The sequence below is a fragment of the Labrus bergylta genome, chromosome 5 (genome assembly GCF_963930695.1).
Source record: "Labrus bergylta chromosome 5, fLabBer1.1, whole genome shotgun sequence".
Lineage (NCBI taxonomy): Eukaryota > Metazoa > Chordata > Actinopteri > Labriformes > Labridae > Labrus > Labrus bergylta.
The window spans coordinates 6,681,036-6,700,001 of NC_089199.1; the positions used below are offsets into that span (position 1 = coordinate 6,681,036).

At 40.1% G+C, this 18,966-nt stretch overlaps 1 protein-coding gene across 3 annotated transcripts in view; it reads right to left on the bottom strand.

The window, feature by feature from the left end:
• Positions 1–3,034: 3,034 nt before the first annotated feature.
• Positions 3,035–18,966, bottom strand: part of asic1b (acid-sensing (proton-gated) ion channel 1b) — a 173,471-nt gene continuing 157,539 nt past the window's right edge. For all 3 annotated transcript variants that reach the window (XM_020629372.3, XM_029276533.2, XM_020629371.3), the window contains 7 exons: positions 13,779–13,929; positions 12,568–12,624; positions 11,893–12,046; positions 7,895–7,986; positions 7,467–7,546; positions 6,291–6,392; positions 3,035–5,553 (listed from right to left, as the gene is read on the bottom strand). In XM_020629372.3, the coding sequence (XP_020485028.1) occupies positions 5,458–5,553; positions 6,291–6,392; positions 7,467–7,546; positions 7,895–7,986; positions 11,893–12,046; positions 12,568–12,624; positions 13,779–13,929 (732 nt within the window). In that variant the 3' untranslated portion in view covers positions 3,035–5,457. The remainder of the gene's footprint in view (positions 5,554–6,290; positions 6,393–7,466; positions 7,547–7,894; positions 7,987–11,892; positions 12,047–12,567; positions 12,625–13,778; positions 13,930–18,966) is intronic.

Below are 18,966 nucleotides of genomic sequence, written 5' to 3' on the forward strand. Positions count from 1 at the left end.
ACTTTTTTTTCCAAAGGGATTCAAACTTGTATGTTTGCACATTCTGAGCTTTTATTGAATTTTGGGTGTGTTTCATGGCTAAGTTGAATGTCAGTTCACGTTATCATGATCAGAAAAAATCACAAACATTTTATTTTACGAAGGATGTCAAACAAAATTGTTTTATTTCATCAAAGTCAGGTTCATAAATAACAGTACCTCTACTCTGATCGATCACAATCTGATAATTGAATCTTTTAAATAGCACCCTCATCATTATTACGTTTCACGTGGGGAGCCACACAGACACTTCTAAAATGGTTTCTATTAACAAGAAAACAAGTTAACAGCGGAGCAGCTGAGGGCCTGTAAGTCACCCACACAAATCTTGTTTTCAAACTTTGATGTCATTACATTTCCCTCCAATTAGTATGGAGCTGCAACACTACAATACATGGCGTCCCATCTGTTTGCAGAGCCTGTTTGTTTGTGTTTGATCAGAGCGCGCCTGTGTGCATACAAGGGAGGAGGGGTTAGTCATTTTTTGAATAAAATCCTCGTTTATGAGACAGTGAAAGTGTTTAAATGGCTGCATGGTGCTTCAAAACTCCAGAGAGGATTTGTCACCCATTTTTGTTGATTAACTCTCCTGAATTTGGGTTTCATACTTTAAACACATGAAAGGACCAATCAGTTTGATTCATATTTGAAATCTAATATGACGTCTATGAGTACTGAGAAACTCGACGCTGCACTGTTATTATTAATCTTCTTAACAAGCAGAACGTAAAGTGCAGCCCAGAGAAGTCGGGCTGCAGCCTTATCTATGACAAACGGCTGAGCATCCTAATTGCACTGAGAGATCTGACACGATAAATTTACACCAGAAATGTGACTCATCTGACATTCTGGCAGGAGTGAGAGCACAGAGTTGAGCTGGAGTATCAATCCTGCTTAAAAATTCATCTCTGCACAGTATAGATCCACAGATATGAAGCTGTCGAAAGCACAGTAAAACTTAGAGCCATTGTGTCAAGAGTCATAAATGGACATATTTTGGGTTGAGTTCTGACTGCAAGTTTCCCATGCTCCATGTCCTGGTGCAATTGGCTATTTTGTTAGTTGTGTTATAATATAACTGTTCGTCACTGGTGCAAGAAGTATATCAACATTTTACAGTTTAATTTAACTGACTGAGATTTGAAATTACCTCAATATAAACTGGAAATGAGACCATCCCCATTAAGATTTAATATTTCCATATGATAATCTTGAATGTCTGAAATCACTTCGGTATCAAACGAGAGGGTTTTCAGCACACCAAAGAAATGGTCTGTTTTCACATGTTCCACAACAAATATTCACCTTGTGTGATACATGTGACTGTAAAAAGACACTGTGTTTTGTTTCCCCTACACATGTTCAAGACATGATCAGCAAAGAGATTTACTGCTTTGTCCACAGGGGGCGCCAGAATCAACACAAACTGAAAATTCGACACAGGTGCCTTTAGTCCACGTTAGTGTCAGAACTAAATGTCAGAGGAGAAACATTAAGCATGAACTACGCATAAAGGAGCAAAGTAAAATGATTCATTATTAAGAACCTCTTATTTTTGTAATAATATTTTATTCATTGAATATTGTCCTGTGTAAATGATCTTTATGTAGTCAACAAAATGTAATATGGTAGAATTAAACCTGGTTATGTGTCACAATGAACTCGTTGATTTTAAATTTGAATTAATAATTGAAATGGTCAAAGTTATCTTAAAGTAAGTATCTTACTGTAAGTGGAATACAACAATGTGTCAATGAGAGTACAAAGAACACCTCATTGTTGTTCTTAATCTGATTGTTGAGCCCTTTTTTAATCTACACTAGCTAGTTCTTTTGTTTTTTCTGTGTAGAGTAGTTTTGTTGTGTTTTGTTATATTTTGATGAGTTTTGCTGCAGAGCCACCATGCCCTCCCTGCTGAAGAAAAAATAAAAACAAACAAAAACATATTCATTCATGTATTTTCCAACCTTAATTGAACCAGGTAATTAACCCATTGAGATCAAGATCTCTTGATACATTACAGGTTAAACTAGATCTCTCTTTTTTTGTCTATAATAAAGAATACATATAAATATACCAAATACCAATACAAAGTAATAATATTGGCACTGGTGGAAAAAACCCTTTGGCAGCGTGTTGAGTTGACACACTATTGTGGCTGTGCTGTAGTAGAGAACAGTGTTAGTGTACCACATTAAGGAAGCTTAAAACAAGCGTGTAATCTCCTTGTTGGCTCAGATGACAAACTGTGATAATAGGATTAGGAGGATATTACCTCTGATAGTAAAAGATCTTAAGTCTGAGTGCCGCTCAGCAAAAGCAGAAGGCATGGTTTAATTGACGGATGTGGGTGAAAACAGGCGCACAACTAGTCTCATTAAAGTATAACGACTCATTACAAGTTTCCAGCATGAAAACGCCCCTCACCCCCCACCCTGTGTCTAAATGACACCCAGCTGCCTGAGGTGATTAGATGAGGGTGATACAGCCATTTAAGAAGGGCAGGCAGTTTGGGTAAGAATCCATTAAGAGTGTCTCTCTTTTATAGGGTCCACAGGTTGGCACGGAGTCAAACAACAAGGTTAAATCAAGGAGGGAGCAGTCCTCTCTGATCTTTTTATTGGAGGGCTTAATGAGGGAAAATAATCATTTAACCTCATGTAGAGAGAAAAGACAAAGTTTGCCAAGATATTTTAAGATCTGCTAACCCCATCTGAAACTCTTGTAAAGCCCCTAGCAACAGGAAATCCTGACTTATTCATCATTTTGGAGAATATTTACAGGTTGTCTGAACTCCCTCTGGTACCTCCTACACACGCCCACCCCACCTGCTTTGCCCCTGGAGCCTTATCAGGATGCAGGGAGCATCTCCTGCAGGATTTCTGTCACCAGGAGGCAAGCAGACAGGCAGGCATCTCTCCTGCATCCTGACCCTCCTCCGCAATCTTCAGAGATGCCGGCTGCCGCTCAGACAAAAACACAAAATGCCAAAAGGAAATGAACAGCATCGTCTTTTATTTTTGATTAATTTGTCTTCTTGGCAGGTACAGACAGAAAGTAATAAAACCATCAGGGGGCAAAATCAGGTTTCAATCATTCAAAACAGGGAGAAAGAAAATCTTCATCAGATGGTGGAGCTGGTTCCCGGCAGCTTTAACACTCGTATATTAATGCAACCGAGGTTTCTCCATTAAATGATAAATGATGAATTAACTTTCACAGTAGATTAACAATGATGTTTGGTTCCCTGCAAAAAGTAATCATAAAAAAATTATACAGCTTAAGTAAACTCCTCGTCTTAGAATAACCCTTCTGTGCACGGTGGACTAATGTGCGGCTGACCGAGCCACAAAGACAATTTTGCAGGCAGACCATTTTTAAGAAAGTACAACCGAGCTCTGATATTCAGAGTCATGCATCACTGAGCTGCTTCTCTGATACAAGTGTGGCAGTTGGCAGCACCAGATGTACAGTAGAATACGAGACGAGCCGTCCGTAATGTGCATCTGCTCGCTGACTGACAATCTTGATGAAACTTGTGCAGGATATTTCTCATCCATCCTTTTGTCAAACAGCAGCAGAAACTGTAATTACATTTCAAGGGAGCTCCAAAACACCAATTTGGTTGCTTCGCAGCGGTTGAACTGCAGCACAATGAATGTTGGGAGTAGATAAGTAATTTCTATTTTGAACACCAGGCTCCTCTCCTGCCCCCCGAAGCCCCACTTGCCTAATGCTGATTTAATTCCAAGAAACACACAGAAGATAACATGTTGATTAGAAAAAACAGAGATAAGAAAATGTCTCAGATGAGGGGAGAATACTTAATAAAATATTCTCGGAGCTACGTATGATAGAAATGAGCATTTGCACAGTTTCTGCAGTTGAAAAATACAGTGATTTGAATGTGTTTACCTCTTCAACCAGACACACAGACAAAGGCATCAGAGAGGAAAATCCACTTATTAGAATAAAACCCCAGAAGAATAACAATTTCCAAAATGATATTTACATTTTATTTATGATTTTTGATAACTAAATAGACCAGCCTATTACCTGGAAGAAGGATTATCAGGCAATATTGAGTATGCTTTTATATGAAAAGAAAAAAAGAAACCCAAAAACCAGTCGGATCAACACGACATTAATAATATGACAATATATCAAGAAGAATAGTACGTTGTCTTTTACATCACCTCTACATACTGGCGGTATTGTGCTTTGATAAGACGTTTGCAACTAGAACACAGATACAGAAAAAACCGTAACAGCCCCACGAAACTCCCAAAGATTTCAGCAATCAACTCTCGCCTGGAAAAGCAGAAAAACGATTCTCCCGTCACCTCAGCTCGCAGTCGAGATAAGAGGGAATGGATGAAGACCCCTCGACTCATCGGGCACATGTGGAATGCATAAAAAAAAGAGGAAGAAAAGAAAAAGAAGAGATGAGAAATGAAAATTAGCAGTAGCTCATCCATCCACACAATCAAAACGCTCCTCTGTTCCTGCTTGGATGTAGGCACCCATGAACACTCACACACACTGCGTAGCTACACTCATACACAGAAATATATGGGATGTATCATCCTCCTTTTTCCTGTATATCATTGAGGCAAACTTGGTCATTATAATATCTATATATTTATATTTAAAAAATAAAATGAAAATCATAAATGATAAATGAAAAAAACATGCACCGGACAAATACGAGCATGCATTTACATGATGAGACCTGAAATCTTCACCAGTACATTTCAAACGGTAGATAACGCACCTCCATCCCATCGAAAAACGTCCCTGCACACCCGACTACACTCATCGCACACATAGATACATTCTTGTACAAACGACACAGACTCCGGCTTGTTGTTTTACAGAGCGCTGCAACAGTTACAGATGTTGCTACAAGTACAGTGGAGTAAGCAGAGAGGATCTTTGTCCTGGGTTGTGTAAAACCAGTTTGTGTTGTGGTTGTTATATAAAGGCATGGGGGGCTCTTCTTCTGATCTGTGGTGAGATAACTGTACATGTTCCCATGGTTATTTTTATCTTTTATTGTTTCGGTCTTTTTGAAAGAGAGGTCCTTGTTGGCGAGGTTTCTCCTTGAGCATCCTTATCGGCAGTATTCCAGAGAAAAAAAAACACAGAGATAGAAGAGCACTGCTTGAAAAGTTTTCTGGAAAAATTAACAGATATTTTGATATTTTGGAATTTCCTCTCAGCTTTGCCCTGGGTAGAAGTTCTTCTACCGTGTCTATCTTTATTTCTGATTTGTCTGCTTTACTCCCGTTTCTAAGTAAAAAGTGCCTTTGTTAGACTTTGTATCAGTTCCTCACACTCCCCTGTGTTGGATAAGTTCTTCTTGTGTTGTTTGCTTTGGTTGCATAACGCGCACTTTGTTGCTTCACCGGCGTCTGCTCAGCAAGTGAAGTCTTCAAAGTTGCCCTGGCCTGGGTGATGAGGTAGCATGTTGCCGGGATATGTCGATGGTGTACGCAGGTTCTCACAAGGAGTCTAGGAGAGAGAGAGAGAGAGAGAGAGAGAGAGAGAGAGAGAGAGAGAGAGAGAGAGAGAGAGAGAGAGAGAGAGAGACGAGGAGCAGAGAGACAAGGCAGGTCAGATAAAGTGGAGTCAGCAGGAGAGCAGAGGGGGGAGGCAGTCATCACACTAGAAATGAAACAGAAAATTTGAGATGGAACTGAAAAACGTGTAAACTCACTCTCAAAAGTATGACAGGAGCAACAAGCTTGGCCAGGAGGCACGAGGAAATACATTCATGAGAAATACTCTCCAGTTCAAAATAAAATGATGAAAATAATGAAGATGCAAGGAAAGAGAGGACTACCGAGTGAGTCGGGAGGAGATCAGAGGAGGGACACTGCTTTTCCTTTTTCTCTGCTGCAACTCAGACTTACAATTAAAGTGAACTGGCTTCATTTACACTGGAAGATAAGTGAGCTGTCACACCTTCTAAAGCTCTAACTCTGGCCCGTCCTTGCCGGTCCTGTCCCCCCAGTTTTTGATTAAATTTGCACAACTCTCCTACTTGTCTCTCTCTCTCTCAATTTTCTCCTCCACGCATTCCAATCACATTTCGCTCCTTTTGAGTGTCTCACGACTGTCCTCTCCTAGCTTCCTCCATCTTTATCTCTTTACCCTCATGTTTACTCTGCATGTTTACTCTGCATCGCTTTGAGAGTGTGTCCCTGTCAAAGCAATGCAGTCAAAGTGCTCAGCAGCAGCATACTGACATGGTGTTTCACATCATCCAGGCTCAGCACAGCTCCCCTGTCGTTGTTGTTGCGGCCTTTGTGTTTCTTCTTCATGCATCGGCACAGCTTGTACTTGATCACCTGAAAAAGGCGAAGACATCCATAACTGACCTTTAGGGATCAAAACTTTCTATTTCAGTCAGTATATCAATACATTCAAAACATCAGGGCGGTAGCCAAAGCCAAAGTTTAGCTTCTTTAACTCTGTTTACAGAGATACAGAGATCCTGCACATGAGCTGTATATTTTCATGCACACACTCACTTTACACTTTCATCAAGAACTAAACTCTTCACACATATACTCCAAAAGATTTCAGGAAACCCCGCCCCTGAAAATCTTCCTGAGTTGCTTATTCACATCTACCACTCACAGCGTAAAGTTTTCCCTTTCAGACGAGAGAAGGGCAAGGTTTTATGTAAAAAAAAAATACTGGAAATCCAAGATGGTGGACGAAACAAAATGTCAGTTTTTTTCTATAGATCAATGCCTAGTGTAATTGGATGTATCCACAGTATCAACTTAAGAGCAGAGAAGATCATACTGACTAGCAGAAAAAGGATGAAGCTGCGCTATTACGTTCGGTTTTTGCCCCACCTGCTTGTTTGCAGCAAATATTCCTGAATATTTCGATCAACGTTCATACATTGATTCAATCTGACTGCATGTGGAAACTTTATTCGGTGGCTGGCAGGAAAAAGTCTGGGTAAAGTCGAAGCAAGAAATTTATATCTGCTTCTACACATGCAGCTCACACCAACAATTTGTGATATTGTCATGAGTTCTGCCCGTTTGTAAAAAGAAAAGAAAAAAAAGACAAACATCATTCAGCAATGCTTAAAGAAGTGAAAGCATGAGGGGAAGTATACAACACATTGCTGCTCTAATGAGAACAAACACTTCCAGCTTAATCTAAAATATAATACATCCAAAATGTAAATGTATTCAGCATCAATGCTGCTGAAATGTGTGCGTGTGTCTATGGGTGTGACACGGAGATGGACACCATAACCCGGGTTGTGAGGGACACAGCGATCATCATGCTTGCTCAAACTTGCCTGTGAACACTGTAATAGTACACATTTTCTTGAACAATACAACTCAAAAAGATGATTCAAATGATCATGGGAGAAGTATTAAGAAGAATAATTTTACCTCATATAGATAGTCAAAGAGTTCGAGAATCGTGAGGATGCTGGCTCCGATAAAGAGTCCCATCTGGCCTCCAATATCACCTGGGAAGATACAAAAGAAAGCACGAATTGAATCCTCAATTCAAAACAGAGTGCAAAGTCACTCCAGTACATTTATATGAACAAGAGATAAGCTCCACAGCATACTTTAAAGAAAAATGAAACTGTGAAAGGTGGAAAATGTGACAGAAAACACCGACTACAAAGCAAAGATAGAGTGGAAAAAGTCACAATAGATTAAAGAGACAATTGTGTGTCTTCTGGACCTGAACACCTATTGTAAAAATGCAGACACTTGTGTTACTGTCAGTGTGGATGAAAAAGCATCTGTCATGTTGAATAGAACATATCATACTTTCCCATGCAAACACTTGACAGCCATTTCCTTACCTAGAAGGCCTGCCAACTCGTAGGCTTTCTTTTGTTCGATTGTTTCGTAGTTCAGCGCTTCAAAGAAGATATCCAGAACCAAAATGTTATCACTGTAAACAGAGAGACAGTAGAAGTCACATATTCTAATGTCTCAAGTTTATATTATTACACGCTTTTATTTTTTTTATCAGGGTGTCCTCAGGCGGACGAGACGACTGGGGAGTCTGCCACTTCCTGCAGATACGGAGAAGATGTATAAAGTTGAGCACATAACTTGTTGTAAGTAGGTAATTTCCCACGAGGTGCATCTGGTCATTCAGGAAAAACAAGGGAAATGATGACATCTGTTTGATTTTCTACGATGTTCACGTTAAGAAACATCTGACTACAGCAGAAAATAAATGAAAGGGGATTAGTTTAAAGGCCCAGGGAAAGGCAGACTATTATTTTGATTCCTGAATATCCTCTCTGTGGGCCGATCAGATTACAACCTCCCCCGCTGGAGTTGAGATCAAAACCGACTTTGTAGTTTCCCTTTTTGTACTTGATGCCCTGTTTTATTATTTAAATTAAAGTCAAGACGAGTGATGATCCGTCAGTCCTAAAGAGAAACCTTGCAGAGCAGAGGACTGATCTGAGACAACCAAATGCAAATCATAGCTGATAATGTAGAGATGGAGAAGCACTGACACACACATCTGCTTACTCCATGTTAAGTGTGGGGGATGTATTTTCCAACCCTGTGCAGTCTGGCTGTACAAACTTCATTAAAAAAACACATGAAACATCCCTGGTAAACAGCATGAAAAACACTCATGATGGGCTTATATACTCGTCTGCTAAGAAATTATCTCTGGAAGCAGTTTCCAACCTTCAAACGTACACCCACAGGCCTGTCGGAGGAGCTCTACGCAAACCTCTTTTCACAGAGAATATTTTGGCTAATCACAGCAGGGAAAGCACAGGTGGAAGAACAAACATTAACGATGGCTCTCTTCCAGTAAGTGTCCAAGGTTCTTTCAGTGAGTCCAAATCTACAAAACAAGGACAGCTGGCTCAGCCTAATAGAACCCCCCCCTCCCTCCACGTTAACACTCATTACATCTGTGTGTTTCCTGCTTTGAAAAGTCAAAGCACAACAAGTTACCAATGTGTTGGTTTCATTTTACTTTAAACTGGAGGCTTTTTGACGCCTTTAATTGCATCAAGCAATTGCTGCTTTGTATGGGAAGCTTAATGACTCAACTATCTATTGTTAGACTAACAGTTTAAACCGTTTACGTGTGCTTTTAGCTATTTGAACTATTTTTTAACTCTTAAGCGTCTATATCAACCAGTTATTAGTAAATTCTTTGCATTTCTTTTGTTTTCTAACATGTGCAGCTAACTATCTTAATGGTTTTATTGTACATTTAGCCAAATAATGAAACTGGTTAGTTATTGCTAAATGTTCTCTAATGTCTTGTGTTCCTTATGCAAAATATTTCAAGTGTTTATCCTCTACTTAAGCTAAGTAGTTGACATTTATTGTCAACAAATTAGCTTAACTTAACATAGCTAACTTTAGCAATAGTGTTTTCTGTTCCAGTTGTGTCAGGGTGCTACAACCCATCTAGCTAGCTAACGTACTTTATCCTACATTTTTCTGTTAATCTTTCACATGAATCTAAATATGTCAGCATTGTATTTCTAATGTTTAGCTAACTACTTTAACCATTCCTTATACTATCTATCTATCTATCTATCTATCTATCTATCTATCTATCTATCTATCTATCTAGTGTAAGTGAAATTGTTGGCTGACCTCCTGATTTGTTCACACACCTGTACTGCATCCCCCTGCAGCTTGAATCAGTGAGTAACTTGCATCAAATCTGAAGAGCTGCTGACAAACAGCCCACGTGTCTGTGTGTCTCTCGGTAGAAAGATAAGACAAACACTCCACTGTGACAGACTTCAGTTTCACACCACTGAGCACCATTCAGCCCAGATACCAGAACACTCCCAGCTAATGTTTGTCAGATTGACTTTGGGATATGGCCAGTCACAAAAAGGAACAGGATGGACTCGAATCCGTCCACAGGGGATCCAGAAACTCTGAAGGGAGTAGGGAAAGGTTTTTTTCAGCACTCTGACTACATATGGTGTAATTATCCTGTCCTCAACGGCTCCGTCGGGAATGACAGATAAAAGATTCAACTGTTATTGCACCCTCTCATCCTGTCCTTGAACTACTTTTGATCTTTTCATTAGTTTTGGGAAAGAAAACACTTAATACTCTGTGATTATTAAGTTAATCTCCAACTGGTAGCTCCTTATTCTACTGCTTCAACTAAATGAAAACAAGAGTGAAGAAGTTGCAGACGTTATAGGAAAGTTAGGTGAGTTGCTTGAAGGGAAATGAACCTCAAAAAACTTAAATTCTCTTATACAGAAAAGTCGTAGTTAGACGTCTTATTCCCAAAGGAAACCAAAAAAACATCCACGATGTAACCTTGTATCAAGAGATTTCCAACACAGTTTTATATTTTCTACTGTTGTGACCCCCTTAAAACATCTGTACACATCAGGTTTAAATTAAGTGACTCACTACACACCACAACCACCAAGAACGTTTGAGACCTGTGAGCACTGTACGACACTACAGAGGAGGATTAGCCCACAATACAAAAAAGTGATTTATAAAAACTGAGTTCATGAGTTATCGCCCAGCACTAGAAAAGATGATATGTAACACATCATCTCGCCCTCCCCTCAAAAATGTGGCTTCCCTCTTACATTCGAGACGTTTGACCTTCACAATGCAGAATGATTTATGTGCAAGGTTTGGCATTTAGAAAACAGTTTTCTACTTTTACCTGCAGAACGAAGGATGAGCTCTTTATATCCTCCTTACAGTGACGTGACCATGAGGTAGGATTTTGTAACATGTCAACTCCTTTGAAAACCTGTTGCTGTACGATAGGCAACAGTTACAAGAGTGAAGTGAAAACAGGAAATCTAAAAGTCCCTCACTGTAAGTATGGACTTTTTAAGGGAAGTTTGAGACATCTGGTCTCCAGGAGTAAATGTTTGAATTATACATTTTTGCACATTCAGATACATCATCTTGTTTGACCAGAGAATTTCTAGATGTGCCTATAAGAAAATCTAACTATGCACAAATCACTTTTGAAATGATGTCTGGAAGAGATCTTGAATCAGAACTTGTGACAGAAAGAATCAAATCAGCTTTTTCCTTTCAACGGCTTTACAAGTGGAGGCTATTATAGTACCTTGGTACTCCAAATTGAACGTTTTTACAGCTTTAAATTCCACTGAAGGTCTGAATCATGAGCTTGAGATCAAACTTTTACTCTGAAATAAATAAATAAACACATTGTGGTAGTTTCTCAAGGGCACTTCCTTTATATGAACAGTATTTGTGTTGAATTAATGTAGACACACACATCCATATAAAAAAGGAGAAAACTACTCTTTCAATTTCAAGAAATGTGATCTGTCCTCAAAGAGTTTTTTATTTTTTACTATTCAAAGAAGAGTTAAAGGCTCGAACTGTGGCTATAAGTGCAAGTTTAACTCTTATTTTGTATTCAGCTTCTTATGTTAGATGAATATGTGCATTTATATATGTCTAAAGACATTTTGAACAAGGTTTTATATAATTCTGTTATAGTGCTTTTGCCTGTGTGCTTTTTTTCAGTACATAGTTTATGAATTTTAATTGTTTTTGAATGATTGTAAGAAAAAGAGTGATAAAGATGGTTCCCTTCACTTTCCATCAGTCATTTTATTGTGTGCAAAATGCAGAAATATGGAAGTGATTTCCATTTTTTATACATCCCCCTGAATTATTTTTGACTAAAATCAATATTTCATTACAAGATAATCTTTTTTTTTGCATTGTAAGTGTTGCAGCATATTTTTTCATTGATATTTAGCAGCTTAACAGCCACCAGATCCAGATTGTTTACACCAAGAATATAATGTAAATTTGACTCATGAAAGGGACTTACGAGATGTACTGTTCTGTCTTGTTGAACTTCTTGGCGAGGTACTTAGCTGAGGCTTTGCTCGGTATCTTGACAAAGGACATCTCTTTACCATAGCGCGTCATGTTGCACGGCGTCTCGCACACACAGTAGTCATTGTCCCTCTCGACCAGAAAGTCTGTAAATAAAAGAGAAAGACAGATTGAAAGACACAGCGGTAGATAGATGTATCACCCGCCCTGCATGACAAACAAAATGCCAGCAGATTGAAAGGCGTCAAAGAAAACTTGTGGAAAGACGCTGTGAGGAAAAACCCCAGAGACCCTTATGAGAAATACAAAAGCTATAAGACACACACAGACAGAGTCAGACGGACAGTTGCAGCCAGAGGCCGACATGTGATTCGTGTGGTGTCATGGAAGAAAGAAAGATTGCAAGTCAGTAAGAAAACAAACAGACATGAAAGGCCTGAAAGGTATCAGTTGATAGAGAGACAGGAGAGTGTGAAATAGAGAGCCACAGTGGCAGGCCTGAGCTCTTACTATTTGAGAATGGCTACCATGAGGCTGAAGAAACACTATTATCTGTTATCAGCTGGGATAAGGCTCTGAGCTCTGGCTCTGAACAGTGGGACATACACATTGGCCAGTGTCTATACAGACAAACTATCACACACTGCATGCTGGGTTATCTTCTTACCTAAGGCAGGATCCGCACACTCCTTGTATTGCTCTGGGGTGCAGTATGGAGCATCTCCTAAGGATAGAGAAGAAACACAATGTTCTCAGTCTGAACAAAAAACTGGAGAAAAAGAAGACGAACAAAAGGGAGACGTGATGCAGGGTTTTTATTTTTTTTGTCTTTCACTGCCATTACCGTCCTTATTGTGACTGAGTTTTCCGCACATATTTGCTCATATCTCGTTGATTGATTTCATTAACTTTTCCTTTTTTTAGCTTCAGTCAAATTTTTCTCCTTCACCCTCTCCATCTTCCTCGCTTGACAGTTGAGCCACCCCCCCTATGGACAATACATGCAGAAAAAAAAACGACGTTTATTACTTCCCAGCTGCAGTTATTCACTGCGTTTTGGTTCATCCTCTTATAGAAAAAAAATCCCTCTAATGACAGGGAGATAGGAGAGATGAATGGGCAGAGGATTTTAACAAGGGAGTTGTCTGACTCGCATTAATCAACTGCACAATCGCTGGGAGATAGCGGCTAATCCTGGCTGTCTGGCTCTCTGTATGCAAACACGGATCTGAAAGTGACCCTGATTGAGGAGAGAGACATTTACAATCATCGGACAGGTAAGAGCAGGTTAACAGAGGCCAAATCCAAATGCTTCTCCCCCGTGCCAAACTTTTTCAATTTGCCGTCCGAGATGCCACACAGTGATTAAATGTAGGAGGTAAGACAGCAAACGCCAGCTGCAATCACTGCACAAACACACAGTGAAAATAGTTAAGTTTTCCGATTCAATGGAGCGAGGAAGTATCTGATCCTCTGCAGATGCTGGCGAAAAACAGTAAAGAATTGTAATTTTCACAACAAGTCCAAATTTAAAGCAAGCACTTTAAACCGTGACAACAGTTCCAATTTCCCCAAGTCCATCTTTTTTTTATTTTTTATTTTTAAATTTTGTGCTTTTTGTGCCTTTAACGGGGAGATAGGACAGTGGATAGAGTCGAAAATGAGGGAGAGAGAGAGAGAGAGAGTGGGAAATGACATGCTGGAAAGGAGCCACAGGCTGGATTCAAACCTGGGCCACCCGCTTGGAAGACCATAGCCTCCATACATAGGGTGCATGCTTTAACCACTGTGCCACCAGCGCCCCAGTACATCTTTTTTTTTTTTTTTAACAGAAATTAGTATTTGTATCCTGGTTTGAGATGCCCCTCTGGTTCCTACCAGGCATGTGGACCATCCTGCAGTTGCAGTTCTCCACCAGGTATCGTGTCTCACAGTCGATCCGGCAGGCTGTGATGCTGTAAGTGTTGAAGAAGTCTGAGTCCATCGGCGTGGCCTTGCAGTCCCCCCACGGTGGAGGCAAGTACGTCAGCTGAGAGAGAGAGAGAGAGAGAGAGAGAGAGAGAGAGAGAGAGAGAGATAGAGAGAGAGAGAGAGAGAGAGAGAGAAATAGAAGTGACAATGCAGAACCACTTAAGCTTTAGAGCCTGCTGTCTACTGAAAACCCTCTCTGGTGCCCTGTTAATCCGCTCATATGACCTTGTACTCTCTGTCAATATGATGATAAACTAGTTACTCTGTCCGCATGTGAAGCCCATTACACATTTATTGAATTTGGCACAGAAAATGAATCTGGTTCCTGAATGCATCTGCATAGTGGTGCCTGATGCATCTCTCCTATGCTTCTCCTGTTCCTATTCTCCCTGTCTGCCTTTCATTGTATTGCCCCTCATGCAGGAGCTGAATAGTATCAGCTGTGCGGCACAGTACAGATGTGGATGTTGTAATTTGTGCTCTAAACAGCTCTGCTGCAGCACAAAAGTGTGGAACCATGTTCCTTGTATTGACAATGTACATTTTCTAGCAATAAAGTATAAAAGTAGACATGGACATCTCTGCAGCCACATGAAAGACTCAGAGAAAGCTTCTTCCCTCAAGCCATCAGGTAGGTATACTCAGTGACCTCTACAACTCAGTCTTTCACACTGTGCTCTGTGAATCCTTTGCAGTGCACTCAAGCGTGTATTTAATTCTATTAAAAAGTTACAGCTGTGACTAAGTGTAGGTTTGTAATCCCACTTATTCTCACTTTACTATCATCCAACTTGTTTGAGCAAGTTCTTCTGTGAATTTTCTCACACTCACCAAATATGAAAACTCTTAGTGGTCCCTATGCTCATGCATTGATGATAGATGCAGCTAGCTGTGAGAACACACTGACTATTAACAAAAATAGCAAAGCCTTGCATGTATAAAAAAACAACACATTTACACTTCATGATACTATTTCTGTGATTCAAATGTATTGCACAAATCTCTTAAAGCCCCTGTGAGGAGTAATCAGCTGGTTATGAAACACACTGACATTTAAAGAGATGCCTCTTTGTGAGCTACATAAACAAACCGTCAGCAACAAGACTATTTATATAATGTTATGATTCATGCCTAACATCTGAGTAAGGGTTACTCATAGTAACTGGTACAAGAAAGCAGTATGAGACATTTTGTCACACATGTACAGAACAAAATCAACAAAGAGATAAGCTGTCCTGCTTTGTCCACAAGGGGGCGCCAAGATCAGTAAAATAAAAAGTTCATCATAGGAGCTTTAAGTTTGTCTTAACTGAACACTGTATTTCAGGCATGTAACCAAAATCCCACTGCTTGACAATAGACCTGAAAGTTATTTCCTATTCGGGCTTATTCTTGTGGCAAAAAATTGCTTGACCATAAGAGAGACAACAACACTAGTGCCTGGCCTCTATAATTACAGCCTCTATAGAACATAAAAAATTAAAAAAATATATTCCTTCAACTCTGAAACAAGCCATAATTGATTCTTGTTTCAACCTAGGGTTAAACCACACTGCACCTTGTGGTAAAAGTAGACCTAAATCACTCCAGGAGAGTGCGTTTTTGCATTTCCTATTAACATATCAGCTGTGTCCATTTACATTTTAGCTGCCTTAAGAAAAAAAAAGGGTCCCAATTTGTTGTATTAAATGAGGTGGGAAGCTATAAAGCAGCCCATGTGTTTCCGTCTCATCAGTCCAAACAGTGCATCACTGAGTGCTCACACAGCAATAAATTAAAGGTCCCAGTTATGATTTAGGGACCTGCACTTTAGGATCTGTGCCGGAGTGCAAGATGCAGCCACGTGTGTCGTGCCACGCACTGGATTTGGTTACCAATAACCCGAGGTGTTCAACATGCACATACAGCACACAGGAGCCTAATCTGGAGGCTGTGATGATTCCCCTGCTTATTTTCACATCAAGGATGTTTCCACAAAGTCAAACAGAACATAAAAACTATCAGAGCTGGGTAAAATATGAAAATCAATAATAGGTGCTTGTATGTCTTCTCACCTCCTCACTTGGGCTAGACCTTTTGGAGGAGCTGTTTGAATAGGAAATGGCTCTTTTACACTCAGAGTTCTTCTATTGGATTTCTCTTCTTCATTTTCAAAAGCTCCACTCAGCCATCCTGATCCACCTTGTGGCAACATTACTTCCCATTGGTTTAACTTGTGCTTAAGCTTTAATTCTGCAAATGTGGAGAGAAGTAGGTCTGGCATGAGAGATTTCAGGACACGCTAGCTGTGCTGTTAGCTGTTTCACGACCATGAAGAAGAAAACAAATCATGTTAAGTTGGTGGACTTATTTCCCCCTTTTCATTTGCAAACGAAAAGGCGAGTCAGCAAGATTCTGACGTCAGAAGAGGAGGAAGAAGAGATGGAACATTTTTAAAGTTGTTGCTTTTCACGTTAAGTAGGAGGAAATTGCAGATTTTTTCTTTTGTAGGATCTCAGTGAGTGACAGTTTGGCCGGCTGAAAGGAGTCCAACAGTTTTACACTGCAGGGCTGAAGAAAGGAACTGAATGAATTTGAGCAAACTGCATTAGATTAATGAGGAGTGAGCCTGCCAGCCATAGAAATAAATAAACAAACACAGACAGACAGAGCAGTCGCCAGAGATGGGGAGGAGACAGTATTAAAGAGAGTGGAACTGTATTGGATGAATTGAAATGTATGCGGGGGAAGAAAAAGAAAGAGAGAGCTGGGGAGAAATAGAGGAAAACAAAGAGGGACAGTTTCCTGCAGACGCGACATTTGCAGCATGCAAAGTCTCGCTGCAGCCCGCCGACACTGGATCACACTCAGTAGTAGGGTGGACGTGGAAGGACTGAGATCACTCCAAAATCCATCCCCTTCTCTCCTCCATTCATTATGCATGCTTCTGTAGCATATTAGGGACAAGAGTGTGTGATTTGTCTGGCTGTATGCTCCCTATCACACATGCACAATTATTCAGAGCAAAGTGGAATAACCTAGCTCATTTAACTGAGCATGAAAGACTTCTACAAGCTGAGAAAGTTTGTGTTTCTATATTACTGTTTAGGCTCTGAGTATGTGACAATGAGAGCTGCACAAAGACTCAAGCTGGGATTGTTATAAATGAGGTACTTGCCCTAACACTGACGGCTCGGCCATTTATTTCCAGCTTCTTTAACCTCAGTGACTTTAAGGAAGAATAAGAACTAACTGTCCTTTACGACTTTGACGTCATTTATGGGTCTGACTTCCTGCCTTGCCTTCTATGTGAAAAACAGGATTGATTCCCAGCCAACACTATGTCTTTAACCTTTTTTTGTGTGGAAGCAAAAAAAAAAAGAATTTGTCCTTCAAAACACAGCAAAGTGCTGAGAGCGCAGAGCTTACCATGTGGGACGCCTCGTTTCAACTCCCAAGGGTCCAACAGAGCCTTGAACGAGGCGAGTTACAAATAAAAAACTCTCCTGCATGGCTTAATCACAGAGGACCATGCTCAGTGATCATAGAGAATACCAGGACACATGTTGTGTACATGTTCTTTTGCTGTTTACTTTAATGAAAATACTAATAAAAAAATACTCCTCAACTAATACAAATCCTGCTTTTTTAAAATAAATATTTTTTTTTTTTGCAGGAATCTTTGCCTTTATTGGATAGGGCAGCTCTCGAGAGATGAGGAGTGAACCTGCGGCCACGACTTAAGCCTCCATAAATGGGACGCGCGACATAACCGCCAGTTTATCTGGTGCCCCAAGTCCTGCTTTGAAAATGAGTTCTTCTATTAGTGATATTAACTCCTTGCACTTGGGGTTGGAGCCAATCCTAGCCGTCACTGGGCAAGGGGCAGGTTAATACCTGGCAAGGTCGCCAGTCAATCACAGGGAGGTTAAACTATGTGTATAAGAAAAATCCTTTTAAGGTCATAGAGGAATAAATTAACATATAATGGCACTACTTCCACTGTTAAAGGACCATGCAGCGTGTGTGTGTGTGTGTGTGTGTGTGTGTGTGAAGGAAAAGGCTGAAATCTGTGTGGAAAAGAAAGTTAGGAGGCAGTCATTAGTAGTTTCAGATGTAGCCACCCTTTTTAGATTTCGGGGAGTTATTAGATTCAATATTCATGGGAAAATATCACTAAGTGCAGTTAAATACATCCCAATTGTGTCTCATGTGGTTTTACACTGGTAAACCAACAGAGATGGTCTCTAATAAGCGGTCCAACTGAACAGCTGGTGCTCACTGTTTGAATTTCAAATGATTGAGATTCTGACTGGCCGGTTTCAGTTAAGCTCTCAGTTTGGTGGGAGTGGCGGGTTCAGGGCAGAGGCATCAGGATGCAGCAGAAAGATCCTCCAGATGGTTGTAGATCAAGAGGAGTGATCTGCAGAGTGAGAGGGCTACTGGGATGTGAGCCACAGCTTGATCAACCCAGACAGGGTCAACTGGGCCATGCAGGACTTCTGATGGTATAAGCCCTGAAACACTCCCAGTGTTCGGAGAACAGAACAAGGATGGGGTAAGCCCCATCATGGGTTTATGTTTGTTTTAAACTACATATGGATTTTTCCAAATGTTTGTGTTGATACCAGTTTATAAACCACCAACTGCAGAGAGAAATACAGACCTCTCGAAAAGTTCTGCTCGGCTGTATGAAAGTTGAGCACGTGGCATAGAGAGGGTTAAAAACGTGTTTATTTACTTAAAACAACTAATATACAAGAGCCTTAAGGATTAACCAAAAATGTAACTGAGCGGCATAGAACATCCTTTATTAACTTTCCTTTGAAGACTAGAAAACTAGCAATTGTGTGAAGACTGAAAGGAATTGAAGCGAGTACTATTTATTCACTGAATTCTATGGGTATACACCATAAACTGTATATAAAGATGGACGGATCAACAGCTGCCTGGGAGAGAAGCCAAATTATTGGCCTATTATTATAAGCCTCCTCTCTGTTAACAGATGGGACATGGGTGTCAAACTAAAAGGTTCAAATACATGATGCTGTTTTGTCAAACCTGGATTCTGTTGTCATTTAAATTATCTAATTATATTTCATGGCAAAGTTTTCAT